The 26,442-nt window shown below is 57.0% G+C and overlaps 4 protein-coding genes and 1 long non-coding RNA gene across 5 annotated transcripts in view; all 5 read right to left on the reverse strand.

The window, feature by feature from the left end:
* Positions 1-1,149, reverse strand: part of LOC121361494 — a gene marked incomplete at its 3' end in the record, with an annotated part of 5,086 nt that extends 3,937 nt beyond the window's left edge. Inside the window, exon 1 of the mRNA XM_041482242.1 lies at positions 1,054-1,149. Coding sequence (XP_041338176.1) covers positions 1,054-1,149 — 96 coding nt within the window. The remainder of the gene's footprint in view (positions 1-1,053) is intronic.
* Positions 1,150-1,480: 331 nt separating this feature from the next.
* LOC121361490 lies at positions 1,481-3,625 on the reverse strand. The gene is made up of 3 exons (XR_005956343.1): positions 3,483-3,625; positions 1,809-1,831; positions 1,481-1,662 (listed from the first exon to the last, which is right to left on the reverse strand). It is a non-coding gene; the product is annotated as an uncharacterized LOC121361490 (long non-coding RNA).
* A 1,642-nt stretch (positions 3,626-5,267) lies between these two features.
* PA2G4 (proliferation-associated 2G4) lies at positions 5,268-17,066 on the reverse strand. Its single transcript, XM_041482239.1, has 12 exons — positions 16,913-17,066; positions 15,942-16,047; positions 15,629-15,698; positions 13,872-13,964; positions 13,527-13,590; positions 12,018-12,096; positions 10,929-11,007; positions 10,698-10,831; positions 8,976-9,070; positions 7,657-7,784; positions 6,620-6,673; positions 5,268-6,537 (listed from the first exon to the last, which is right to left on the reverse strand). Exons 1-12 carry the CDS (start codon positions 16,965-16,967, stop codon positions 6,472-6,474), a joined length of 1,023 nt encoding a protein of 340 aa, XP_041338173.1. The 5' UTR covers positions 16,968-17,066; the 3' UTR covers positions 5,268-6,471.
* A 2,202-nt stretch (positions 17,067-19,268) lies between these two features.
* Positions 19,269-20,823, reverse strand: LOC121361491 (receptor tyrosine-protein kinase erbB-3-like). The gene is made up of 2 exons (XM_041482238.1): positions 20,478-20,823; positions 19,269-20,215 (listed from the first exon to the last, which is right to left on the reverse strand). The coding sequence occupies exon 2, from the start codon at positions 20,151-20,153 to the stop codon at positions 19,707-19,709; it is 447 nt and encodes a 148-aa protein (XP_041338172.1). The 5' UTR covers positions 20,154-20,215; positions 20,478-20,823; the 3' UTR covers positions 19,269-19,706.
* A 322-nt stretch (positions 20,824-21,145) lies between these two features.
* On the reverse strand, positions 21,146-25,673 carry LOC121361493 (receptor tyrosine-protein kinase erbB-3-like). Its single transcript, XM_041482240.1, has 4 exons — positions 25,467-25,673; positions 23,626-23,781; positions 21,928-22,003; positions 21,146-21,195 (listed from the first exon to the last, which is right to left on the reverse strand). Exons 1-4 carry the CDS (start codon positions 25,647-25,649, stop codon positions 21,152-21,154), a joined length of 459 nt encoding a protein of 152 aa, XP_041338174.1. The 5' UTR covers positions 25,650-25,673; the 3' UTR covers positions 21,146-21,151.
* Between the last annotated feature and the right edge of the window lie 769 nt (positions 25,674-26,442).

Consider the following 26,442-nt stretch of genomic DNA (forward strand, 5'->3'; position numbering starts at 1 on the left):
TGGGGAGGGAGGGACAGCAGGAGGGAGGGAGGGAGGGAGGGAGGGAGAGGGAATGGGGGGACTCACTCCCACCCTGGGCCACCCGGAGGGGTCGCTGGAGCAGGGAGGGACAGGGGGAGGGAGGGGCGCTGGGAATGGGGGCAGTCCCACCCCGTTGTACCAGGAGAGAGGGACGGAGGGACAGGGAATGGGGGACTCACTCCCACCCCAGGGCACCCAGAGGGGTCACCGGAGGAGGGAGGGACTGGGAGTGACCCCGGTACTGATGGGGAGAGGGTCAACACCCACCCCAGGGCACCGGGACGGGTCACCGGAGGAGGGAGGGAGGGAGGGAAGGACTGGGAATGGGGGGACTCACTCCACCCTGGGGCACCTGGAGGGGTCACTGGAAGAGGGAGGGACAGGGAGAGGGAGGGACGGAGAGGGAGGGACAGCGGGAGGGACTGGGAATGGGGGGACTCACTCCCACCCCGGGACACCGGGAGACAGGGAGGGAGGGACCCCGGTACTGCCGGGTCAGGGTCTGCACCCACCCCGGGACACCGAGCGAGGGACCGGGAGCGCTGCCAGCAGCGGAGGAGGAGGGCGGTGAAGGAAGAACCGGGAGGGACCCCGGGACGGGGGAAGAGAGGATTCACCCAGCCCGGGCACCGAGAGAGGGACCGGGAGCGGCCCCGGTACCGGTGAGAAGGGCAGAAACGGTCACGCCGGGGCACCGGGACAGATTCCGGTAACGGTGCGGAGGAGAAAACACCGACCGCGGGGCACCGGGCGGGGAGAGAGGGACGGGAGCGACCCCGGCGCGGATCCCCGGCGCTTCCCCCGCGGCCGCTCCCCGCTCCCCGTGACGGGCACGGAGCCGCACCGCCCCCGGCGGGGCCTGGCGGAGCGCGGCCTCCCCCGGCCCGGTACTCACCGGCTCGCGGCCTCCCCGCGGGGCCTCCGGCGCCACCAACGCGCGGCCGGTGCCGGCGGCGGGCGGGACCCGCTCGGCGCCGCTTCCGGGGCGGCCCGGAAGGACCCGCGCGGCCCGGCGCGCAGGAAATGCGTCACCGTAACGTCATCGGAGCGAGCCGCCGTCGCGCTGGGTTCGCGTCGGAGATACCGGAACTTCCTGGTCCCGGTGGGCTCGGAATGAGCCCAGTCCATGCTCACGGTTACCGGGGATTCCTCACCCCGCTCCCGCCCACGCTTCCCGTTACCGGAGGAACCACCGCGCTGGCCCCGTTACCGGAAAATTCTTCCCCCCGGTCCCACCCACCTGCTCCGTTACCGGAGGATTCCCGGTACCGCTCCCCGGCCCCACCAAAGAGAACCCGCGGTTCTGACCGTCTCCTGTTCGTGGCAGATCCCCCCAGCCCCGTTACCGGGGATCCCCAGCCCCGTTACCGGCGGGACCTCCACCCCGTTCCCCCGTTACCGCGACTCCCCCCGCCCCCAGAACCCCCTCCCCGGTAACCGGCAGAGCGCCCACACCGTGTAAGCAACAACCAACTTTTATTCACGGCACGGCGGCCGCCGCAAAGCAAAGAACGGGCCCGGCCCGGCGGGACCCCCCGCGGCACCGGGCCAGCCCCGGGGTCACCGGCGGTCACCGGGGCGTGTCCCGCTGGGGGCGGTTACTTGGACCTCTGCCTCATCTTCCTCCTCTTGCGCTTCAGCCTGGGGACAGAGCGGCGGCCGCGTCACCCCCGGGGCCGGCCCGGGGCACCGGGAGGGCACCGGGGCGGGAGGGCACCGGGAGGGGCACCGGGAGGGGCACCGGGAGCCCTCCGGTGCGGCGGGGCCGGCCCGGGGCTCTCACGTACCTGCGCATTCGCTTCTTGCGCCACTGCGGGGAGAGAGAGGGACGGGGTGAGGGTGAGACCAGTGAGACCAGTGAAACCAGCGCCTCCCAGTGCCCACCGGTGACCCCAGTGCCCCCAGCGATCCCAGTGCCACCAGTGTAACCAGTGCCCCCCAGTGTAACCAGTGCCCCCCAGTACCCACCAGTGTAACCAGTGCCACCGGTGTAACCAGTGCCTCCCAGTACCCACCAGTGCCCACCAGTGTAACCAGTGCCCACCGGTGTAACCAGTGCCACCAGTGCCCACCAGTGTAACCAGTACCCACGGGACCCCAGTGCCCCCAGCGATCCCAGTGCCACCAGTGTAACCAGTGCCCCCCAGTGTAACCAGTGTCCCCCAGTGCCCACCGGTGTAACCAGTGCCCACCCAGCTCTCCCAGCGATCCCAGTACCCACCGTTGCCCACCAGTGTAACCAGTAACCCCCAGGGACTCCCAGTACCCACCAGTGCCAGCAGTGCTCCCAGTTTAACCAGTGCCCACCAGTGTAACCAGTAACCCCCAGGGACCCCCAGTACCCACCAGTGCTCCCAGTTTAACCAGTGCTCCCAGTGCCCACCAGTGTAACCAGTGCCCGCCAGGTCTCCCAGCGATCCCAGTGCCCACCAGTGCCCACCAGTGTAACCAGTAACCCCCAGGGACCCCCAGTACCCACCAGTGCTCCCAGTTTAACCAGTACTCCCAGTGCAAACTGTGCTCCCAGTGCCCCCAGTGCTCCCAGTGCCCCCCAATACCCCCGAGTGCTCCCAGTGCCCCCCGGTATCCCCCAGTGTTCCCAGTCCCACACTGTTCTGTCCCTCCCAGTCCCCACCAGTCCCATACTGGTTTATTCCCCTCAATGTCCCCAGTCCCACTGGTTTGGCTCTCCCAGTGCCCCCAGTCCCGTACTGGGTCACTTTTCCCAGTGCTCCCAGTCCTGTACTGGTTTATTTCTCTCAGTGTCCCCAGTCCCACACCAGTTTGGTCCTCTTAGTGCTCCCAGTCCCACACTGGTTTAGCTCTCAGTTTCCCAGTCCCAGACTGGTTTAGCTCTCAGTTTCCCAGTCCCAGACTGGTTTAGCTCTCAGTTTCCCAGTCCCAGACTGGTTTAGCTCTCAGTTTTACTGGGTCACTTTTCCCAGTGCTCCCAGTCCTGTACTGGTTTATTTCTCTCAGTGTCCCCAGTCCCACACCAGTTTGGTCCTCTTAGTGCCCCCAGTCCCACACTGGTTTCTCTCTCCCAGTAACACACTGGTTTCTCTTTCCCAGTCCCTGACTGGTTCAGTTTCCACTGCCCCAGTCCCAGACTGGTTTAGCTCTCAGTTTCCCAGTCCCACACTGGTTTAGCTCTCAGTTTCCCAGTCCCACACTGGTTTCTCTCTCCCTGCTCCAGTCCCACACTGGTTCAGCTCCCCCGGTGCCTCCAGTTCCCCCCAGTCCTACCCCAGCTTCTCTCTCCCAGTTCTCCCAGTTTCCCCCCACATTCCTCCCAGCAAAGACACCCTCAGGGACGCCCCCAACCGTACACCGCGACCCTCTCCCGTTGCCCGGTTCCCCTCACCCGCCCCCGGGGCTCGTCCAGGCCGCAGCTCCCCCCACTCCTCCTCCATCCAGGCCCGGCCCCTACTGAGGCGCCATCGGCCACCCCCGCCGCTCACCTTGGCCCTCATGGCGGTTCTGCGGAGCCCCGCTCAGTCCCGGCGGGCGGGGGGCGGCGGATGGAGGCGGATGGCGGCGGATGGAGGCGGCGGCCGATGAAGACACCAAGATGGCGGCGGCCGAGAGGGGCGCGCGCCGTCCGGTGGGGCCTATTTATAGGGAAGCGTTCAGGCCACGCCTACCTCTGCACGAGGCACGACGGGAAGTGTAGTTCCTCGCTGCTAGAGCATCATGGGAGTTGTAGTCCGGCGGCCGGCCGCCATTTTGCGCCGCCGCGGGGTTCGGTCCCTCCCCACCTCCAATTTATTGGGAATAAAAACACCAGATACAAATTTTTTTCCCGGCAATTTCCACTTATCCAAGGCTTTAACGGTAATTTTGTTGCATTCCTAAGCCCCTCTGGAGACTTTCCAGTAAAAATATAAAATATTTTTATATTGTAGCATAAAAGATAACAAATAGAAAATTAAATAAACCTCCCGCGAGTCTCGGCGGTTTTTAAATCCCTGCTGTGGATTGAAAGAGCTTTTGGCTCCCGTCTCCAGGCGGAACACTGCTTTAAAAGCCTAAAATTACGATTTTTCCCTTAAAAAGAGGTTTTTTTCCCCCACAGAGTGAGATTTTTACTCCTGCAAAATAGAGGATTTTTACCTCAAAATGAGTTTTTTCCCCCCAAAATTTATTTTCCCTCAAAACGAGGGGTTTTCCCCTCAAAACTTGGGAGTTTTTCCCTCAAAATTTTTCTCCCCTCAAAATAAGGATTTTTGTCAGAAAGAGGTTTTTCCCTTAAAATGAGGGATATTTCTACCTCAAAATGTAGAATCTTTCCCTTCAAAATAAGGGGGTTTTTCCTCAAAATCAGTTTTTTCTCCTCAAAGTGAAGTGGGGGAGTTGTCCCCTCAAAATCAGGTTTTTTGCCATTAAAATGAGGGGATTTTCCTTAAAATGAGGGTTTTTCCCTTAAAAGTGGAGCCTTTTTTCCCACAAAAATGAGCATTTTCCCGTCAAAAATTAGTATTTTCTCCTCAAAAATGAGCACTTTTCTCCCAAAAATGGGTGCTTTTCCCTCAAAAATGAACATTTTTCCCTCAGAAATGTTTTTCCCTTAAATACGAACATTTTCCCCCTCAGAAATCAGCCTTCCCTCAAAAATGAGCATTTTCTCCTCAAAAATCAGCATTTTCCCTATAAAAATTATCATTTTCCCCTCAAAAAATGAACATTTTCCCTCAAAAATGAACATTTTTCCCTCAGAAATGAGTGTTTTTCCTTGAAAAATGAACATTTTCCCCTCAGAAATGTTTTTCCCTTAAATACGAACATTTTCCCCCTCAGAAATCAGCCTTCCCTCAAAAATGAGCATTTTCCCCTCAAAAATGAACATTTTTACCTCAAAAATCAGCATTTTCCCTATAAAAATTATCATTTTCCCCTCAAAAAATGAACATTTTCCCTCAAAAATGAACATTTTCCCCTCAGAAATGTTTTTCCCTTAAATACGAACTTTTTTCCCCTCACAAATCAGTCTTCCCTCAAAAATGAGCATTTTCTCCTCAAAAATGAACATTTTCCCCTCAAAAATCAGCATTTTTACCTCAAAAATCAGCATTTTCCCTATAAAAATTATCATTTTCCCCTCAGAAAATGAACATTTTCCCTCAAAAATGAACATTTTTCCCTCAAAAACCCCATTTCCAACACCAAACCTGCCCAGGCCTCGGCAGGCTCCGCCCCACAATCCCCAATCCCCAAAGACGGAAAGAAACCCGGAATAAAATCCAATATCGCATCGTTTATTCTCTTTTATTTGACTTTGGTAACATTTGCACGTGTGGAGTTTTTGTTGTTTTTGGGGTGGAAAACTCGGATTTCGACGAGGAAGCACCGCGGCCTGCGAGAACGCCCGGGAATGTTGGGTAAGGCGGGAATCAGAATTCCCAAAAACATGAGGGAAAAAAAGAACCAGGGGTACCGGCAAAGAAAAAAAAAAACCTCAAACATTCAACTGACGGCGTTTAATCGGCTTTTTTTTCTCGTTTTTATGTGGTTTTTTTGTAAAAAATTGACTATAAAAGAGCGATACCCCTAGGCTCGGGCCTATCCCGGATCAGCGCTTCCCTCGCTTCTCCCCTGAGGAATTCTGGTGGGATTTTTTCTTTTTCCCCCCCAAAATTAGCAAATCCTGAGGGAAAAAGTGAAAAAAAATTATCCTCCGGCTCAAGGGGAAAAGGTGGAATGTGCTCCCGGGGATATTGAGAAGGATAAAAAACACCCAAACCCGGGTTTTTAGGGAATTCAGCTCCGCAAGGCCGGAATGTCGGCGGCTTCCCGAAGGTTTGGATCATTTTAAAAACCAGTTTGTGTTAAAAAATAGCGATTTTTTTGAAATCCCATAAATCAAGGCAGAGGCAGAAAAGGCTCCTGGTGGGTGGGTGGGTAGGGGGAACTTAAAATTTGGGGATTTTTCCCAATTCTTAAAGTACAATCCCAAGAGGGAAAAGATAAAATCCAGGATTGCTCGCACAGGGCACTTTTCTGGGTGGAATCACTTGGTTTTTGGGGTTTTTTGTGAAAATTTCCAAAGGGATAAAATTAAAAAAATAAAAAAAGGCAGCAGGAGGAGGAGGAGGAGGAAAGAATCAGCAGCTCCCTCCCCCTGAATTTCACAGATTCACCTCTCCAAAACACGGGGAATATTAAGGATTTAATAGCGACTTTCACTCCTAATTTTTATTAAAATTTGGGGTTTTTTTTGCTGCTCTTTCTGGGGTGTTTTTATTCTTTTTTTATTCGTTTGGAAGTCTGAAGTGACCGAGAGATTCCTCCCTCCTTGGCAAAGTCAACGGGAGCTGTTGGATTCTGTGGGAATTCCAGACTGCCTGGACCAACACCGGTGCCAGATTCTTTCGTTTCCGGATGGAATTTTGTTTTTTCTGGGGTTTTTTTTTTTGGGGGGAAAAAGGGGCGATTTGAGAACTCCAAGGGCTCTCAGTCGCCAGCCTCGTTCTCCTCCGCCGTCTCCCCCGTGGTGGCGTTTTCAGCGTTTTTGGAAGCCTGTGGGGACAAATCCAGGGATTTTTCAGGGTTTTTCTCCTGGAAACACCCCGAAATTCTGAATTAAAGTGACTGATTTTACCTTCTTTTTCTTCTTTTTCTGGGTCTTCCGGCTGGCAGAGCTTTGTAGAAGGGCCTGGAATGGAGGGAAGGGTGAGGAGGTGGGAAGTGATCCCGGTGGTTTTTTGGGATAATAATAAATTTGGGGAATTTGGGTCATTTTGGGGGGTTTGGTTCCCTTTCCTTCATCTCCCGTCCAAGGACAGGTGACTCTGGGGAGGTGCTGCCTTATTAATTATAAATATTTTATTTATTAATTTAAATTAATTCCTTTATAAGTTAATAATTATTCATAAATTAGTAATAAGTAAGAATTCAGGAATAATAAATGTATTATTAAATAAATCCTTAATTTATTAGTTAATTAAAAAAACTCATTTATTAATCTTTCAATTCGTAAATATTCAATAGTAAATATTTCAATTACAATACTTCAATTGTTCATATTTTAATTATCAATATTTCCGTTATTATTCTGGTTATCAATATGAAACTGTTACTATTTTACTCTGCCATATATTAATTAACAAGTTATATGTAGATATAAATGTATTGCTTCTATACGTATTAATTAGACTATATATAATCTATATTTACATATATTCATAAAAATATATAATTTAATTAATACAGTCTGCTATTTAGACTATATGATTAATGTTATTTTTATATCTCTATATATTTATAAGTGTATACATTTATTAGAGATTTTATATTTCTGATATGTTTTATTTATACATATTTGATGTTATTTTATATTTTTTACATACAAAATCTAATTTTATTTCTTTATATATATAATTTCTGATTGATTAACAATTAATCTATTAATACCAATAACTATTACAGACATATTTTCTATTTTCCAAGTAAATATAACTATTAAAAAGCAATATAATTAATTAAATTAATCAAAACTACTAAATAATTGAATAATTAAAACTACTAAACAGATATATATTTTTTTTAGTATTTAATATGGAAGTAGATGTTATGTTTCTATAGATACCTAATTTGCATATTAGCATTATTAATGATTGGTATTAATGATGAACTAACCTTGAGCTCCCCGTCCTGCACCTCCAGGTCGGATTTGTAGAGCTCGGGCTCGAAGGGGCCGCTCGTGATCCTCATGGGGCCGTTGGGCATCAGCAGCACCGTGAACTTGAACTGGGCCACGAACTCCCCTGCGGGCACAGAGGGGTTAACCCCAGCTACAGCCCTGCCAGGACCTGCAGGGACCCCGAGCTATAGCCCTGCCAGGACCTGGGGGTTAACCCTGAGCTACAGCCCTGCCGGGACCTGGGGCTGACCCTGAGCTACAGCCCTGCCAGGACCTGAGGATGACACTGAACTACAGCCCTGCCAAGACCCTGAGCAACTGGGGACAGAGGGGTTAACCTGAGCTACAGCCCTGCCAGGACCTGAGGATGACACTGAACTACAGCCCTGCCAAGACCCTGAGCAACTGGGGACAGAGGGGTTAACCTGAGCTACAGCCCTGCCAGGACCTGAGGATGACACTGAACTACAGCCCTGCCAAGACCCTGAGCAACTGGGGACAGAGGGGTTAACCTGAGCTACAGCCCTGCCAGGACCTGAGGATGACACTGAACTACAGCCCTGCCAAGACCCTGAGCAACTGGGGACAGAGGGGTTAACCTGAGCTACAGCCCTGCCAGGACCTGAGGATGACACTGAACTACAGCCCTGCCAAGACCCTGAGCAACTGGGGACAGAGGGGTTAACCTGAGCTACAGCCCTGCCAGGACCTGAGGATGACACTGAACTACAGCCCTGCCAAGACCCTGAGCAACTGGGGACAGAGGGGTTAACCTGAGCTACAGCCCTGCCAGGACCTGAGGATGACACTGAACTACAGCCCTGCCAAGACCCTGAGCAACTGGGGACAGAGGGGTTAACCTGAGCTACAGCCCTGCCAGGACCTGGGACCGACACTGAGCTACAGCCCTACCAGGATCTGGGACTGACAGTGAGCTACAGCCCTGCCAGGACCCGGGGGGTAAATCTGAGCTACAGCCCTGCCAGGACCTGAGAATGACACTGAACTACAGCCCTGCCAAGACCCTGAGCAACTGGGGACAGAGGGGTTAACCTGAGCTACAGCCCTGCCAGGACCTGGGGGGACAAACCATGAGCTACAGCCCTGACAAGACCTTCAATCCCTGCTCCTTACACCTGCCAGGACCTGCAATCCCTGCTGTGAGTGGCTCTGCAGCTCCAAACTCACCTGGATCCATCCTCACCTGTCCCCCAGATGTCCCCACCTGTCCCCCCAGGTGTCCCCTGTCCCCCAGATGTCCCCACCCATCTCCCCAGGTGTCCCCTGTCCCCCCAGGTGTCCCCCCAGGTCTCACCTTCCTTCTCGTAGAGGACGTTGAAGGGCTGCAGCAGCTCGTGCTTGGCGCACTCCACCACGCCCATGCGCGCCTTCTTCTCATCCTCCAGCGCCCTGAGGGGACAGCGCACCTGAGCACACCTGGGCACACCTGGGAGCACCTGAGAGCAGCTGGCATCACACCTGGGCACACCTGAGATCACACCTGAGTGCAGCTGAGATCACACCTGAGTGCACCTGGGATCACACCTGAGCACACCTGGGAGCACCTGAGTGCAGCTGGGATCACACCTGAACACACCTGGGAGCACCTGAGCACACCTGAGAACACCTGAGTGCAGCTGGGCACACCTGAGATCACACCTGGGAGCACCTGAGTACAGCTGGGATCACACCTGAGCACACCTGGGTGAGATCACACCTGGGAGCACCTGAGTGTACCTGGAATCAGGAGCACCTGAGCACACCTGAGAACACCTGGCATCACACCTGAGAGCACCTGAGTGCACCTGGCATCACACCTGGGCACATCTGAGATCACACCTGGGAGCACCTGAGTGTACCTGGAATCACACCTGAGCACACCTGGGAGCATCTGAGTGCACACCTGGGTGTATCTGAGATTACACCTGAGCACACCTGGGAGCACCTGAGTGTACCTGGAATCACACCTGGGCACACCTCAGATCACATCTGAGCATACCTGGAGCACCTGAATGCACACCTGAGAGCATCTGAACACACCTGGAAGCACCTGAGTGCACCTGGAAGCACAGCTGGGCACACCTGAGCTCACACCTATCCAGGAAAGGCTGAAATCCCTGAAATTCCAGCCCCATCCAGGTACTCCAGGTGGGATCCCAGCCCCATCCCAGCCCCAGAATTCCCGGGATTACCGCAGGGTGAAGGGCACGGTGTTGAAGCACTGCTCCAACCTCGCTGAGGAAACCTCAAATCCCTGGAATCCCAGCCCTATCCAGGTACCCCAGGTGGGATCCCAGCCCCAGAATTCCCAGGATTACCACAGGGTGAAGGGCATGGTGTCGAAGTGCCGCTCCACCTCACTGAGGAAACCTCAAATCCCTGGAATCCCAGCCCCATGCAGGTATCCCAGGTGGGATCCCAGCCCCATCCAGGTACTCCAGGTGGGATCCCAGCCCCATGCAGGTGTCCCAGGTGGATTCCCAGCCCCAGAATTCCCGGGATTACCGCAGGGTGAAGGGCATGGTGTCGAAGCACTGCTGCAACCTCACTGAGGAAACCTCAAATCCCTGGAATCCCAGCCCCATCCAGGTACCCCAGGTGGGATCCCAGCCCCATCCAGGTACTCCAGGTGGGATCCCAGCCCCAGAATTCCCGGGATTACCACAGGGTGAAGGGCATGCTGTCGAAGTGCCGCTCCACCTCGCTGAGGAAACCTCAAATCCCTGGAATCCCAGCCCCATGGAGGTACCCCAGGTGGGATCCCAGCCCCATGCAGGTACCCCAGGTGGGGTCCCAGCCCCATGCAGGTGTCCCAGGTGGATTCCCAGCCCCAGAATTCCCGGGATTACCGCAGGGTGAAGGGCATGGTGTCGAAGCACTGCTGCAACCTCACTGAGGAAACCTCAAATCCCTGGAATCCCAGCCCCATGGAGGTACCCCAGGTGGGATCCCAGCCCCATGCAGGTACCCCAGGTGGGGTCCCAGCCCCATGCAGGTGTCCCAGGTGGATTCCCAGCCCCAGAATTCCCGGGATTACCGCAGGGTGAAGGGCATGGTGTCGAAGCGCCGCTCCACCTCGCTGAAGAAGGCGCGCGAGGTTTTCATCTTCAGCCCGTACTGCTTGGAGGGGTCCCGCTTGTAAATCGTGGTTCTCTGCCCCGCGTCCTTGGCCTGCAAAACATTCCCAGGGAATTCCCGGGATCTGGAGAGCTCCTGGAGCCATCCAGGCCGGGAATTCCGGGGATTTGTCGGGGATGGACGGGCTGACCTTCCCCTCGCCACTGCTGACGAGGACGTCGACGGCGTAGACTTCGTGCACCTCGAATTCGGCTTTTTCGTGGTCCTTCCTGGGGGAAAAGGGGTTGGGGAGGCAGGAAAATCTGGGAATTCTGCAGGGAAAAGCTTCCAGGAAGCCCAAAAGCATTCCTGGGAATCCAGAACTTTCCAGGGAAACTTCCAGGAAAGCCAAAACCTTCCAGGAGAGCCAGAGCATTCCTGGAAACTCAAAACATTCCTGGAATGTTTGAGAGCTCCAGTTTCTCGTCCTGGCCCATCATTTTTCCTCCTGATCCCATTTTTCTCATAACTCCCCATTTCTTACCCCAACCCCATTTCTTACCCTGACCCCCTCATTTTCCCCCTAACCCCCAATTCTTGCCCCTGACTCCCATTTTTGCCCTGATCCCATTTTTCCCCGACTCCCCCCACATTTCTCCCTGATCTCAATTTTTGCCCCTGACCCCATTTCTGACCCCAGCCCCATTTCTCACCTTAACCCCCAATTTCTCACCCCAAGCTCTCCATTTCCCCCCCAACCCCCCCCCTTTTTCCCCCCCCCCCCACATTTCGCCCTGATCTCAATTTTTGCCCCTGACCACATTTCTCACCCCAGCCCCATTTCTCACCTTAATCCCCAATTTCTCACCCCAAGCTCTCCATTTCCCCCCTAACCCCCCAATTTTTGTCCCTGAGCCCCCATTTTCCCCTGACCCCATTTATCACCTGACCCCCACCATTTCTCACCTTAACCCCCAATTTCTCACCCTGATCCCATTTTCCCCCGACCCCATTTCTTACCCGATCTCATTTCTCACCTCAACCCCTCAATTTTCCCCCCAATTTTTGCCCCTGACCCCCCACTTCTCACCCTGACCCCCCTATTTCTCACCTTACCCCTCAATTTCCCACCCTGACCCCCCATTTTTTAACCTGACCTCCCATTTTTTTTCCCCTGACCCCAATTTTTTTCCCGACGGACTGGGGTTAATCCCCTGATCCCCCCATTTTTGCCCCGACCCCCCATTTTTGCCCCCCAAACCCCCATTTCTGCCCCTGACCCCGTTTTTGCCCCGCTCACTTCTGCTGGTCCGAGGGGTTCTGGATGATGGTTTTCTCCCCGTCGATCACGTGCTGCTTCAGCTGGTGCGACAACATCCCTGCGGGACACCGCGTCACTGGGACGGACTGGGAGGGACTGGGAGGGACTGGGATGGACTGGAACGGAGAGGGATGGACTGGGAGGGACTGGGAGGGACTGGGAGGGAGAGGGATGGACTGGGATGGAGAGGGATGGACTGGGAGGGACTGGGAGGGACTGGGATGGAGAGGGATGGACTCGTAGGGACTGGGATTACTGGGATGGACTGGGGTTAATGGGATAGACTCGCACAGACTGGGACGGACTGGGAGGGACCGGGACGGAGAGGGACTGGGATTACTGGGACAGACTCACACAGACTGGGACAGACTGGGAGGGACCGGGACGGACTGGGGTTAATGGGATGGACTGGCACAGACTGGGGTTACTGGGATGGACTGAAATGGACTGGGACAGACTGGGATGGACTGGCACAGTCTGGAGATACTGGGATGGACTGCGAGCTCCAGGCACTGCACACCAGTGGGCTGGACTGGTCTGTACTGGGCTGGACTGGTCTGTACTGGGATGGACTGGGTTCTACTGGGAGCCCCGGGCATGCACACTAGTGGGCTGTACTGGTCTGTACTGGGATGGACTGGTCTGTACTGGGAGCTCTGATGCCTCTCCCCTCAGTGCCAAGCCCAGGCAGAATTCCCACCCCTGACCGTGGGTGGATCCAGAGGGGTTTTGGGGGGATCCCCCCTTTTCCCACCCCTCACTCCCAGCCCCATCCTGAAAGAGCCCCCTGCATTCCCAACATTCCCAACCCACTCTGGAGGCAGCGGGAATTCCCGGAATTCCAGGGAATTTAACCAGTAACAGGGATTTCAGCAACAGGGAGAGCCCATGGGGTGGAAAAAAGGATCAGGATGGGCTCCAGGATCCCAATCCAGCAACCCCAGAGCCTTCCCAGCCATCCTGGGATCCCTTTTCCCTGGAATCCCCTTTTTCTTGGAATCCCTCTTCCCCATAATCCTTTTTTCCCTGTGTTTTTTCCCCCATTATCCCTTTTCCTTGGGATCCTTTTTTCCCTGGAATCCCTGTTCCCCATGATCCCTTTTCTCCAGGATCCTTTTTTACCTGGAATTCCCTTTTCCCTCAGATCCCTTTTCTCCAGGATCCCTTTCCTCCTGTGATCCCTTTCCCCCCCTCATGATTCCCTGTGATCCATTTTCCCTGTGTTCCTTTTTCCCCTGAAATTCCCTTTATCCCATGATCCCTGTGATCCCCTTTACCTGGAATTCCTTTTTCCCTGGAATTCCTTTTTCCCTTTTATCTCTTTTCCCTGGGATCCCTTTTCCCTGAAACCCCTTTCCCTGGAATCCCCATTTCCCTGAAATTCCCTTATCTCTGGAATTCCTTTTTCCCTTTTATCCCTTATCTCTGGAATTCCTTTTTCCCTTTTATCCCTTTTCCCTGCAATTCCTTTCTCCCTTTTCCCCTCACCTTCAATGGGTGTGCAGTGGAACGCGTGTGCGATTTTATTCCAGGCCTCTGTCACTTGTGTGTTCTGGGAAAAAAACACAAAAAACATTTCATGGACAAAAATCCCCACCCCAAGCACGAGCTTTCCTTAAATCCCAAATATTTTGGGAGAAACCCCACAGCTTTTCCTACCAACACCTCCAAAAAAATGGAAAAAAAACATTTTTCCATACAGCTGCTCCCAAATCCCCCACAAAATCCCACAGGTTAGGCCCCAAAATCCCTGTGCTGATTCCCAGAATCCCTGTGCTGATTCCCAAAATTCCCAAATCCCCACCTGGTTCCCAGAATTCCCAAAATCCCCACCTGATTCCCGGGTTTCACCAGGCGCAGGGCGGCCTCGGCACACAGGTGAGCTGCCTTGATGACGTCGGCTTTGCGGCCAGACACGGGATTTTCCTGGGAAAAACACCCAAAATTTGGGATTTCTGAGGGTTTGGGGGGTGAAGATTCAGTGTTTTGGAATTTGTTCCAATCCCTGGAATCTGGCTGGGAGGTGGAAAAGTCCCTGATCAACCACACCCAAAAGAATTCCAGAGGATTCCCAGTCCAGGCATCGCTGTGAAATCAAAAATATGGATTGGGAAGAGTCCAGCAAAATTCCAATGAGGAATTTTGGGCTTTCCCCCCAAAAACCACTGGAGCAAAACTATTCCCAAGCCAGTTTTTTCTCAGGATTTATTCCCAGAGGATGGGATAACCGGAGGAATTCACAGCAGGAATTTCCAAGGTATCAGACTGGCCAAATTCCAGGGGAAAAGTTGGAAGCAGAGATTGGTTTTGGGGTGGAGAATGTTCATCCTGGGAATTCCAGGAGGAAAAGTGGGAAGCAGAGATTGGTTTTGGGAAGCAGGGAATGGTTTTGGGGTAGGGATTGGGAATGTTCATCCTGCGGAATTCTAGCAGGAAAAAGGGGAAACCAGGATTGGTTTTGGGGTGGGGATTGGGAATGCTCATCCTGGGAATTCCAGCAGGAAAAAGGGGAAACAAGGATTGGGAATGTTCGTCCTGGGAATTCCAGCAGGAAAAGTGGGAAGCAGGGACTGCCTGGCCAAGGATCTGGGTGCTGCCACCTGGGATCCAGAGATTTTGGGATGGTGCCACCTGGGATCCAGAGATTTTGGGATGGTGCCACCTGGGATCCAGAGGCCAGCAGGAAAAAGGGGAAGCAGGGACTGCCTGGCCAAGGATCTGGGTGCTGCCACCTGGGATCCAGAGATTTTGGGATGGTGCCACCTGGGATCCAGAGATTTTGGGATGGTGCCACCTGGGATCCAGAGGCTGAGGATTGGTGTCACCTTGGATCAAGGGGCGGCAGGGTGGTGCCACCTCAGATCCTGAGGCTACAGGGTGGTGCCACCTCAGATCCAGCAACCCCAGGGTGATGCCACCTCATATCCAGAGGCTACAGGGTGGTGCCACTTGGGATCCTGACACTCCAGATCACTGGCACCATGGTTCCAGAGGCTCCATGGTGGTGCCACCTCAGATCCTGACACCTCAGGGCGGTGCCACCTCAGATCCAGCCACTCCAAGGTGGTGCCCCCTCAGATCTAAAAGCTCCAGGGTGGTGCCACCTCAGATCCAGCAACTCCAGGGTGGTGCCCACTCAGATCCTGACACCTCAGGGTGGTGCCACCTGGGATCCTGACACTCCAGAGCACTGGCACCATGGTTCCAGAGGCTCCATGGTGGTGCCACCTCAGATCCTGACACCCCAGGGCACTGCCACCTTGGATCCAGAGGCTCAGGATTGGTGCCACCTTGGATCCAGAGGTTCCAGGGTGCTGCCATCTCGGATCCTGACACTCCAGGGCGGTGCCACCTTGGATCCAGAGGCTCAGGATTGGTGCCACCTTGGATCCAGAGGTTCCAGGGTGCTGCCATCTCGGATCCTGACACTCCAGGGCGGTGCCACCTCAGACCCAGGGGCTGCAGGTTGGTGCCACCTCAGAATGTGACACTCCAGGGTGGTGCCCCTCAGACCCAAGGCTCCAGGGTGGTGCCCCTGGCACCCCGAGGCCGCCCCACTCCCAGCAGACACCCCCCGATGACAAACCCACCTTGGAGGCGCCGAGCACGAAGGTGTGCGCCACGTTGGCGATGAAGCCGTCCACGTGCACGCCCAGGTCGCTGCAACAGAGGGGAAAACGGGAATTCCAGGAATTCCAGCTGGATCCCAGAGGCTCCAGCACATGGAATGCTGCCCCAGGAGCCCCTCCAGGCTGGTTATTAGGCTTTAATTAACAAGGAATTAACGCCGTGGCAAAAATGCGGGGCGGGAATGGGTGGTCTGACAGGTTCTGCCACCGTGGATAATTTTGGGATTTTGGGAAGGGAGAGGGGATTCCTGTGGAATGGGATTCAGGCACTCACATTTTGACCAAGTCCCCGTCCTTGAGGATGTAATCCTGGTCGCTCTTGAGCGGGGAGAAGTGACACACACAGTTATTTACGGATATACTCGTGGGGAAGGCGATTCCTGGGGATGGGAACAGGAAAAAAATCATGGATTTGGGATTTGGGGTGACCTTAAAGCTCTGTGCCACCCTCCTGGGACACCTGCCCCATCCCAGGCTGCTCCAACCAGGCCTGGGATGTTGCAGGGATGGGAATTCCCTTCCAGTGCCTATTTCTTCCCAACATTCCATCTAAATCAACTTCCAGCACCTCCAGCTTCGGGACTGGGATGATTTTAAAGCTCCATTCCACCCTCCTGGGACACTTTCCCCACCCCAGGCTGCTCCAGCCAGGCCTGGGATGTTTGCAGGGATGAGAACTCCATTCCAGTGCCTCTTTCTTCCCAATATCCCACCTGAACCTCCTTCCAGCACCTCCAACTCTGGGATTTGGGGACTTTAAAGCTCCATTCCACCCTCCTGGGACACCTTCCCCTACCCCAGGCTGCTCCAGCCAGGTCTGGGATGTTTGCAGGGATGAGAACTCCATTCCAGTGCCTCTTTCTTCCCAACAATCCACCTGAACCTCCTTCCAGCACCTCCAGCTCTGGGATTTGGGGACTTTAAAGCTCCATTCCACCCTCCTGGGACACCCTCCCCTACCCCAGGCTGGCCTGGGTCACTGTGCAGGGATGGGAATTCCATTCCAGCACCTCTCAGGTAAAGAATTTCTTCCCAATATCCCACTTAAACCTCCTTCCTGCACCCTCAGGATGGGAATTTGGTGACAAATCCCAGTGTCCCAAACCCTCCAGAGTCACCCTCCCACGTAATCCCAATGGAATGATTGGAATAATGGAAACTGAGGCGCAGCAGGGAGGAGGATTTGGTTTAAAATCAAGGAAGAACAACAAGAATTCCTCATTCCCAGGAAGGATAAGCCCTCACCTTTCTTCATTTCCTTTTCCTTCTTGAAGATTTTCCCTGTCTCTTCCATGATCATGGCATCGCCCTTCTCGCACAGGCACAGCACGGACGCGCCGGGAGCCGCCGCCTCCACCACGGCCCTCAGCACCCCTGAAATTCCCAAAAAAACAACATTTCACCAGGTTTTCATCCATTTCACGGACACACAGCCCCAAATCCCACACCTCAAATTGTATTCCTGAGGTTCCACGCCCGGGGAAGGCACAAATCCTGTTTTATTTGGGGATTTTTTTGGGAAGAGGGAGTGCCACGCTGCCAAATTCCTTCTGGGAGAAGTCAGAGCTCCTGGAACAGGTTTGGGAATGACTGGGAGACATCAAAGGGCACTCCACGAGTCCCTGTTTTCCAAGGAATCCGTGTGCTGGCACAGGGAACGCCCCAAGAAGTTTGGGGAATGCTCCACTCCCAAAAAATATCCATCGGGAATTCCAGCCTGCCTCGTGCCTGTGGGAAAGAAGTGTCCCCAGAGCTTCCTCCACAGCGCTGATCCCAAAATATTCTGGGATCCTGGAATGAGATCCTGGAATGGGATTCTTAAAATATTCTGGGATCCTGGAATGGAATCCTAAAATATTCTGGGATCCTGGAATGGGTTAGGGAATGGGATCCCAAAATATTCTGGGATCCCAAAACAATTCTGGGATCCTGGGCTGGGATCCCAAAATATTCTGGGATCCTGGAATGGAATCCTAAAATATTCTGGGATCCTGGAACAGGATGCCAAAATATTTTGGGATCTTGGAATGGGATTCCTAAAATATTCTAGGATCCTGGACTGAGATCCCAAAACATTCTGGGATCCTGGAATGGGACCCCAAAACATTCCCCCCTTTGTCCCACGGTGCTCAGAATTCCAAGGAATCCTCGGGAGTGCTGCGGCACTGTCACCTGTGCAGGGACTTCACATGCCACCGCTTTTCCATGGGAAAGTTGGGAATATTTCAAAGCAAGGATAACACTGCCGATAAGAGCCGGCGGGACACGGAGGGGGAACAAAACAAACGGCCCAAAAAAAAAACCCAAAAAAAAACCAGATAAAGGGGAAAAGCCCTCGGAGCATTCCAAGGGATCAGAGGAACAGGAACATCCCTGGAATCCCTCTCTCTTCCCGATGTTTTTTAGGGAGTTAAGGCACTTTTAATCCCTAAAAACCAACAGCTGGAAGGTTTTTTTGCCGGTTTTTTTGGTGTGTTTGCTCTTCCCAACCTGCGTGGAGCTGCCTTTCCCCCCGGGAAGGGAGGCGGCCAAACTTCCAGTCTGCCCAGGAGACCTCCCTCCCTTCCCGAAGGGAATCCCCGCTCCCGGCCGCCTCCCGGGACACCGGCGCTTCAAAAGAAGCCCTGCAGTCAGCAGGAAGCGGGGTGGGACACCGGGGAGCCCCGCGGAACCGGTCCGGGCGGCTCCCGGAGCCGGGACACCGGGAACGGCGGGGAAAGGGCTTAAAAAAAAACCGGGGAAGGAGGGGAGGGGGGCAGAGCCTGCCGGGGTGGGGGCAGCGGCTGGAGCCCCGTTCCCGGGACGGGACCCCCATCCTGACCGGGACGGGACCCCCGTTACCGGGACGGGACCCCCGTTCCCGGGCTGGATCCCGTTCCCGGGATGGGACTCCCAGACCGGTTCGGGTCCCCATTCCCGGGGCTGGATTCCATTCCCGGGGCAGGACCCCCATTCCCAGAGCCGGACCCCGTTACCGGGACAGGACCCCCGTTCCTGGGACGGAACCCCCAGACCGGTTCGGGACCCCCTTCCCGGGACAGGACCCCCGGACCGGTTCGGGACCCCATTCCCAGAACCGGACCCTATTCCCGGGACAGGATCCAGTTCCCGGGACAGGACCCCCGTTCCCGGGACAGGACCCTGATCCCAGAACCGGAGCCCCATTCCGGGGACAGGCTCCCGCTCCCGGTATAGGACCCCCTGCCCGGTTCGGGACCCCCTTCCCAGAACCGGACCCCTCATTTCCAGCCCCCGTTCCCATCCAGGCCCCCCACCTGGGGCTCCCGTCCAGTCGCCGGTGTTCAGCCCCCCCTAACCGGTACCGGAGAGGGAGGGGGGGGTCACACATGAACAAAAGCGGCACCGGCGGGGTCTGGAGCCCCGGGGGGCGGCAGGCCCGGCCCCGCTCCCCCCGCGCCGCCGGTGCACGTGGGGCGCGGTACCACGTGCGGGCAGCGGCGGCCGCGCGGGGCCGGGCCCCGCCGGGACCGGGTGGGTCCCGCGTACCGGGGGGGGTCACACCGGGACACGGGGGGCCCAGCCCGCTCCCCCCTCACCGCCCCCAGCCCCAAGCAGCGCTCCCCAACCCGCGGGGCGGATCCCGGGGGAGGGGGGACACCCCAAACCTTCACTCAATGGGGAACCCTGAAAATGAGTCTGGGGTCCTTCAGAAATCCCCTCTGGTGCCCCCCAGGCAGCCCGGGGGGGGGCTCAAGGGACCCCAAAAGCCCTCAGGGACCCCAAAACCCCCCAGGGATCCCCCCAGGGATTTGGGGAGCACCTTCAGTGATTGCGGGGGGGGGGAGGAAGGAAATAATGGGAGGGGTCTCCCGGGGGTCTCCCGGGGGTCTCCCTCCCCACCTGGGCATGCTCAACCTCACCCCCCTCCCCAAAAAAAAAAAAAAGGAGGTGCAGAGAGCTGAGACCCCCCAAAAAAACCCCACAGCAACCCCTCCTTTGGGCGGGGGGGTGAATCCTTCATCTTCAGCGCGACCCCCCCCCAAATTGGGGAGGTCCGGGGGGGGGTCCCGGGGGTCCTTTAAGTCCTCTGGGGGTCGCTTTTGGCGAAGAGGCGGCTGTGCCAATAGTCGGGGTTGTCGAAGGCGCAGTCCGAGGCTTCCAGGCTCCGCAGGGGCTTCATGGGGGTCGCGGGGGGGATTTGGGGGTGGGCTTGGGGCGGCCGCAGCACCGCCTCCATCTCCTCGTAGCCCTGCTCCTCCTCGGGGGTCGCGGGGGGGTCTCCCATGGGGGTGTAGCCGCGGTGCCCCCCCAGGAGCGAGCGGCTGAGCCGCGGCTGTTTGTTCATGTATTCGTAATCTTCGTCCTCATCCTCGTCTTCCTCGCCCCCGGTGAGCCCCCCCGCCCCCCCGCCGCGGTTTTGGGGGGGTCCCCCCGGCTCGGGGGTCACCTCCATGTATTCGTAGCCCAGTTCTTCCAGCGAGGCCGGGCGGGGTTGGGGGGAGACCCCCGGGGGTCGCCGGTTCATGTATTCGTACTCTTCCTCCTCCTCTTCCTCCTCGGCGGTCGGTACCGAGCCCCCCGCGGGGTCTGAGGGGTCACACACCGGTCAGGGACCCCCCCTCAGAACCGGCCCGCAGGACCCCCGGGGTGGGGGGCTTCACCCGGGGTCAGCCCGGCCCCAAATCATAAAGGAGCGTCCCCAAAATGAGCCCAAAAAACCCAAAAAATGAGGGTGGGACCCCCCAAAAATGGGGATGGACCCCCCTCCCAGAGGCACAGGAGACCCCAAACCCTGCGGGATGGGACCCCCCAAGGACCCCCACGGCCCCCCCCCAGAGCCCCCCCTCACCGCGGAGGGCGCAGTTGGGGGTGACGTAGCCGTTGGGGTCCTCCTCGCTGCCCTGGGAGGCGGGGGGCGCGGGGGGCAGGCTCTCCCGCTGGGACAGGTAGGCGCTGTCCCCCCGCGAGCGCAGGCTGCGGCACAGGCTGCCCGCCAGGGACCCCCCCTCGCCCCCCAGCTCCAGCTCCGAGGCGGTGCCGCGACCCTCGGAGCACTCGGACACCGTCCGGCCCAGAGAGCCCTGGCGGCCCCGCCGCGCCGGCCGCGACCCCCCGGGCTGGGGACAGGGACGGGGGAGTCAGGGGGGGGCACCCCAAACCTGACCCGGACCCCAAACCCAGGAACCCAGACAGGGACCCCCCCACCCTGGGGACAGCGGGGGTCAGGGGGGGACACCCCAAACCCGCCCCGGGACCCCAAACCTGACCCGGGACCCCAAACCTGACCCGGGACAGAACCCCCCCTCCCAAACCTCACCGGGGACCCCAAACCCACCCCAGGACCCCCCGGGCTGGGGACAGAGACGGGGGTCGGGGGGGGACACCCCAAACCCGCCCCGGGACCCCAAATCTGACCCGGGACAGGGACAGCGGGGACACGGGGGACACGGGGGACAGCGGGGACAGCAGGGACAGAGGGGACAGCGGGGACACGGGGGACAGCCCGGCCAGGCAGATCCCGGTTCACGGCTCGGCCCCGAACGTCATCATCTCCCACAGCGTCACCCCTGGGGACACCGGGGACACCTGTGAGCCACGGGACACCGGGGACAGCAGGGACAGTGGGGACAGAGGGGACACCGGGGACACGGGGGACAGCCATGAGCCACGGGACACCGGGGACGGTGGGGACACCGGGGACACCGGGGACAGCGGGGACAGCCGTGAGCCATGGGGACAGCGGGGACAGTGGGAACAGCAATGACACCGGGGACAGCCCGGCCAGGTGGATCCCGGCATGGGGCTCATCATCTCCCGCAGTGTCACCCCTGGGGACACCAGAGGGACAGCGGGGACAGCAGGGACAGCCAGTGAGCCACAGGAACACCGGGGACACCAGGGACACGGGGGACAGCCTGGCCAGGCAGATCGCGGTGTACGGGTCATCACCTCCCACAGCGTCACCTCTGGGGACACCGGGGACAGCCGTGAGCCACGGGGGCAGCAGGGACAGCGGGGGACAGCTTGTGAGCCACGGGGACACGGGGGACACCGGGGACAGCAGGGGAAAGCAGTGGACATGGGGGACATCAGGGACACCTGGTGAGTCCATCAGGGGACACCAGGGGGACGCTGGGAGATAGCACAGGACAGTGGGGACAGCAGGGACAGCGGGGACAGCGGGGACACTGGTGACACTGGGAACAGCGGTGACACTGGGGACAGCGGGGACAGCGGTGACACTGGTGACACTGGGGACAGCGGTGACACTGGGGACACTGGGGACAGCGGTGGCTCACCGTAGCTCCAGACGTCGCTCTGGTGCGTGTACTTGCCGAAGTGAATGCTCTCCAGGGCCATCCACTTGATGGGCGTCTGCGGGAAAGGGGGTGACAGGATGGCATTGGGGTGACAGGATGGCATTGGGGGTGACTGGGGGCTCACCTTGATGACCAGGTAGCGCGGCGGGTCGCGGGCCATGCGCGTGAACTCGTTGGCCAGCTCCTTGAAGGTGGGGCGGATGTTCTCATCGATCATCCAGCCTGGGGACAGCGACACCGTCAGGGGGGACACGGGGGAGGGGACACGGCCGCGGGGTGGGGACAGGGTCATGGGTGGGGACACGGCCAGGACACAGCCTGGGGACGGGGACAGGAGCAAGACCTGTCCAGGGCTGGGGACAGCAGCAGGACCCGACCCACCCTGGTGACAACTCTGGTGACAACCCTGGGGACAACTCTGGGGACAGCTCTGGAGACCCTGCCCAGCCCTGGGGACACCCTGGTGAAAACTCTGGGGACAGCAGCAGGACCCTGCCCAGCCCTGGTGACAGCCTGGTGGCAGCCCTGGTGACACCCTGGGGACAGCCCTGGTGCCACTCTGGTGACACCCTGGTGGCACCCTGGTGACACCGTGGTGACACCCTGGGGACAGTCCTGGTGCCACTCTGGTGGTAGCTCTGGTGACACCCTGGTGGCACCCTGGTGGCACCGTGGTGACACCCTGTGGCAACCCTGAGGACAGCCTTGGGGACACTCTGGTGGCAGCCCTGTGGCAGCCCTGGTGGCACGCTGGTGGCACTGTGGTGACACCCTGGAGACAGCCCTGGGGACAGCCCTTGTGACAGCCCTGTGGCAGCCCTGGTGGCACGCTGGTGGCACTGTGGTGATACTCTGGTGACAGCCCTGGGGACAGCCTTGGGGACACCCTGGTGGCACTTGACATTGATGGCATTTGGGGTGACATTGATGGCATTGGGGTGACACCGATGGCATTGGGGTGACATTGATGGCATTGGGGGTGACATTGATGGCATTGGGGTGACACCGATGGCATTGGGGGTGACACTGATGGCATTGGGGTGACATTGATGGCATTGGGGTGACATTGATGGCATTGGGGGTGACACTGATGGCATTGGGGTGACATTGATGGCATTGGGGTGACATTGATGGCATTGGGGGTGACACTGATGGCATTGGGGTGACATTGATGGCATTGGGGGTGACATTGATGGCATTGGGGGTGTCTCAGAGTGGGTGGCACTGATGCCCTTTGGGGGTGACACCAATCCCATTGGGTGTGCCACCAATGCCATTTGGGTGCCATTTGAGGTGACACTGATGCCATTGGGGGTGTCCCACCGATGCCAGTGGGGATGTCCCAGAGTGGGTGACACCGATGCCCTTTGGGGTGACACCGGTGCCATTGGATGTCACACCAATACCATTTGGGGCTCCCACCGGTGCCATCGGGGGGTGACACCGATGCCATTGGGGTGCCACTTGGTGTGACACCAGTGCTGTTTGGGGTGACACCGTTGCCATTGGATGTCACACCGATGCCATTTGGGGGTCCCACCGGTGCCATTGGGGGGTGACACCGGTGCCCCTTGGGGGTCACACCGATGTCCCTTGGGGGTCCCACCGGTGCCATTGGGGGGTGACACCGATGTCCCTTGGGGGTCCCACCGGTGCCGTTGGGGGGTCCCAGCCCACCTTGACCTCGTTGTAGAAGTATTTCTTGTCGTCGGGGTAGAGCAGGTCGGCGATGCCGAAATCGGCCACCTGCGCCTGGCTGGGCGACTTGAGCAGCACGTTCCGGGCAGCCAGGTTCCTGTGCACCATGCGGTGCTCCTCCAGGTAGTACATCCCCTGAAAACGGGAATAAAGATGATTTTTAATATAATTTTTATTTATTTATTTAATAGATTTAATATATTTATTATATGTAAGTAATATTGATTCTATATTGTGTAATATAAAATATAACAGCCAGGTTCCTGTGCACCATGCGGTGCTCCTCCAGGCAGTACATCCCCTGAAAATGGGAATAAAGTTTAATTTTTAATCTATTTTTATTTATTGATTTATTGATTTAACGTATTTATCATATCTATGTAATATTGGTTATATATTGTGTAATATTTAATATAACAGCCAGGTTCCTGTGCACCATGCGGTGCTCCTCCAGGCAGTACATCCCCTGAAAACGGGGAGAAACCTTAATTTTTAATATCATTTTTATTTATGAAATGTATTTAATACATTATACATATATATAATCAATAATATAACCCTTCACCCCGTGTGACCCCTCGGTTTTTAGGATGGAGGAATCAGCAGGAACCACCCCAGACCCTTCACCCCTCAGTTTTTAGGATGCAGGAACACGCATCCTAAAATTGCAAATCCTTCAACGTGTCTGACTCTCAATTTTTAGGACCAAAGGAATGGACAGGAACCATCCCAAACCCTTCACCCTCAGTTTTTAGGACAAAGGAACGTGTAGGAGCCCCCCAAACCCTTCACCCCGTGTGACCCCTCAGTTTTTAGGATACAGGAACGCTCAGGATCCCCCCAAACCCTTCACCCTCAGTTTTTAGGACTGAAGGAATGTGCCCCTAGATCCTTCACCCTCTTCATTTTTAGGATTCAGGAATGCACAGGATCCCCCCCAAACTCATCACCCCGTGTGACCCCTCGGTTTTTAGCACATCAGGAAGATTCAGGAACCACTCCCAACCCTTCACCTTCTTGGTTTTTAGGATGTCAGGAACGCACAGAAGCCCCCCAAACCCTTCACCCTCAGTTTTTAGGACATCAGGAATGCTCAGGACCCCACCAAGTCCTTCATCCCGTGTGACCCCTCGGTTTTTAGGATGCAGGAAGGTGCAGGAATGCACAGGAACCACCCCAAACCCTTCACCCTCAGATTTTAGGACTGAAGAAACGCTCAGGATCCCCCCAAAGCCCATCACCCCGTGTGACCCCTCGGTTTTTAGGATGGCAGGAACACTCAGGATCCCCCCAAAGCCTTCACCCCATGTGATCCCTCAGTTTTTAGGACACAAGAATGCTCAGGATCCCCCCCAAAGCCATCACCCCTTGTGACCTCTCGTTTTTTAGGACACAAGAACGCTCAGGATGCCCCCAAACCCTTCACCCTCAGTTTTTAGGATGGCAGGAATGCTCCGGATCCCCCCAAACCCTTCACCCCCAGTTTTGAGGATGGCAGGAATGCTCAGGATCCCCCCACGCCCACCACCCCGTGTGACCCCTCGGTTTTTAGGACACAGGAACGTTCAGGATCCCCCCAAGCCCACCACCCCGTGTGACCCCTCATTTTTTAGGACACACGAACGCTCAGGATCCCCCCCAAACCCTTCACCCCCAGTTTTTAGGATGGCAGGAATGCTCAGGATCCCCCAAGCCCACCACCCCGTGTGACCCCTCGTTTTTTAGGACACAGGAACATTCAGGATCCCCCCAAGCCCACCACCCCGTGTGACCCCTCGTTTTTCAGGCCGCTCGGGACCCCGGGCACGGCGGGCACTGACCTTGGCCACCTGCACGCACCAGTTGAGCAGCAGCTGCGGGCTGATGGCGCCGCAGTTCTTGCGCACGTAGTCGAGCAGCGAGCCCAGCGGCAGCAGCTGCGTCACCAGCTGCAGCTGCGGGCCCGGGCAGATCCCCAGCAGCCGCACGATGTACGAGTGGTCCAGGCTGCCGATGGCCAGCATGTGCTGGGGGGGGACGGGGTCAGCACCCCCCGAGTGTGCCCGGGGCACCACGGATACGGGGGGACACCCAGAGCACCCCCAGAGCACCCCCAGAGCACCTCCCGAGTGTGCCCGAGGCACCACAGAGCCAGGGGGACACCCAGAGCACCCCCCGAGTGTCCCTGGGGCACCACGGATACAGGGGGACACCCAGAACATCCCTGGAGGGTTCCCGGGGCACCACGGATACAGGGGGACACCCAGAGCACCCCCAGAGCACCCCCGAGTGTGCCCGAGGCACCACAGAGCCAGGGGGACACCCAGAGCACCCCCCGAGTGTGCCCGAGGCACCATGGATACGGGGGGACACCCAGAGCACCCCCAGAGCACCCCCAGAGTGTCCCCACAGCGCCCCAGATACAGGGGACACCCAGGGCACCGCCAGAGTGTCCCTGGGGCACCACGGATACAGGGGGACACCCAGAACATCCCTGGAGGGTTCCCGGGGCACCACGGATACGGGGGGACTCCCAGAGCACCCCCAGAGCACCCCCAGAGTGTTCCTGGGGCACCACGGATACAGGGGGACACCCAGAGCACCCCCCCAGAGTGTCCGGGGTACCATGGATACAGGGGGACACCCAGAGCACCCCCAGAGTGTCCCTGGGGAACCCCAGAGCCAGGGGGACACCCGGGGCACCCCCAAAGTGTCCCTGGGGCACCACAGATACAGGGGGACCCCCGGGGCACCCCCAGAGCATCCCCAGAGCACCCCCAGAGTGTCCCCGGGGCACCCCAGATCCAGGGGACCCCC

This window comes from Pyrgilauda ruficollis, unplaced genomic scaffold (assembly GCF_017590135.1).
Source record: "Pyrgilauda ruficollis isolate IOZ18807 unplaced genomic scaffold, ASM1759013v1 scaffold572, whole genome shotgun sequence".
In the NCBI taxonomy this organism is placed as follows: domain Eukaryota; kingdom Metazoa; phylum Chordata; class Aves; order Passeriformes; family Passeridae; genus Pyrgilauda; species Pyrgilauda ruficollis.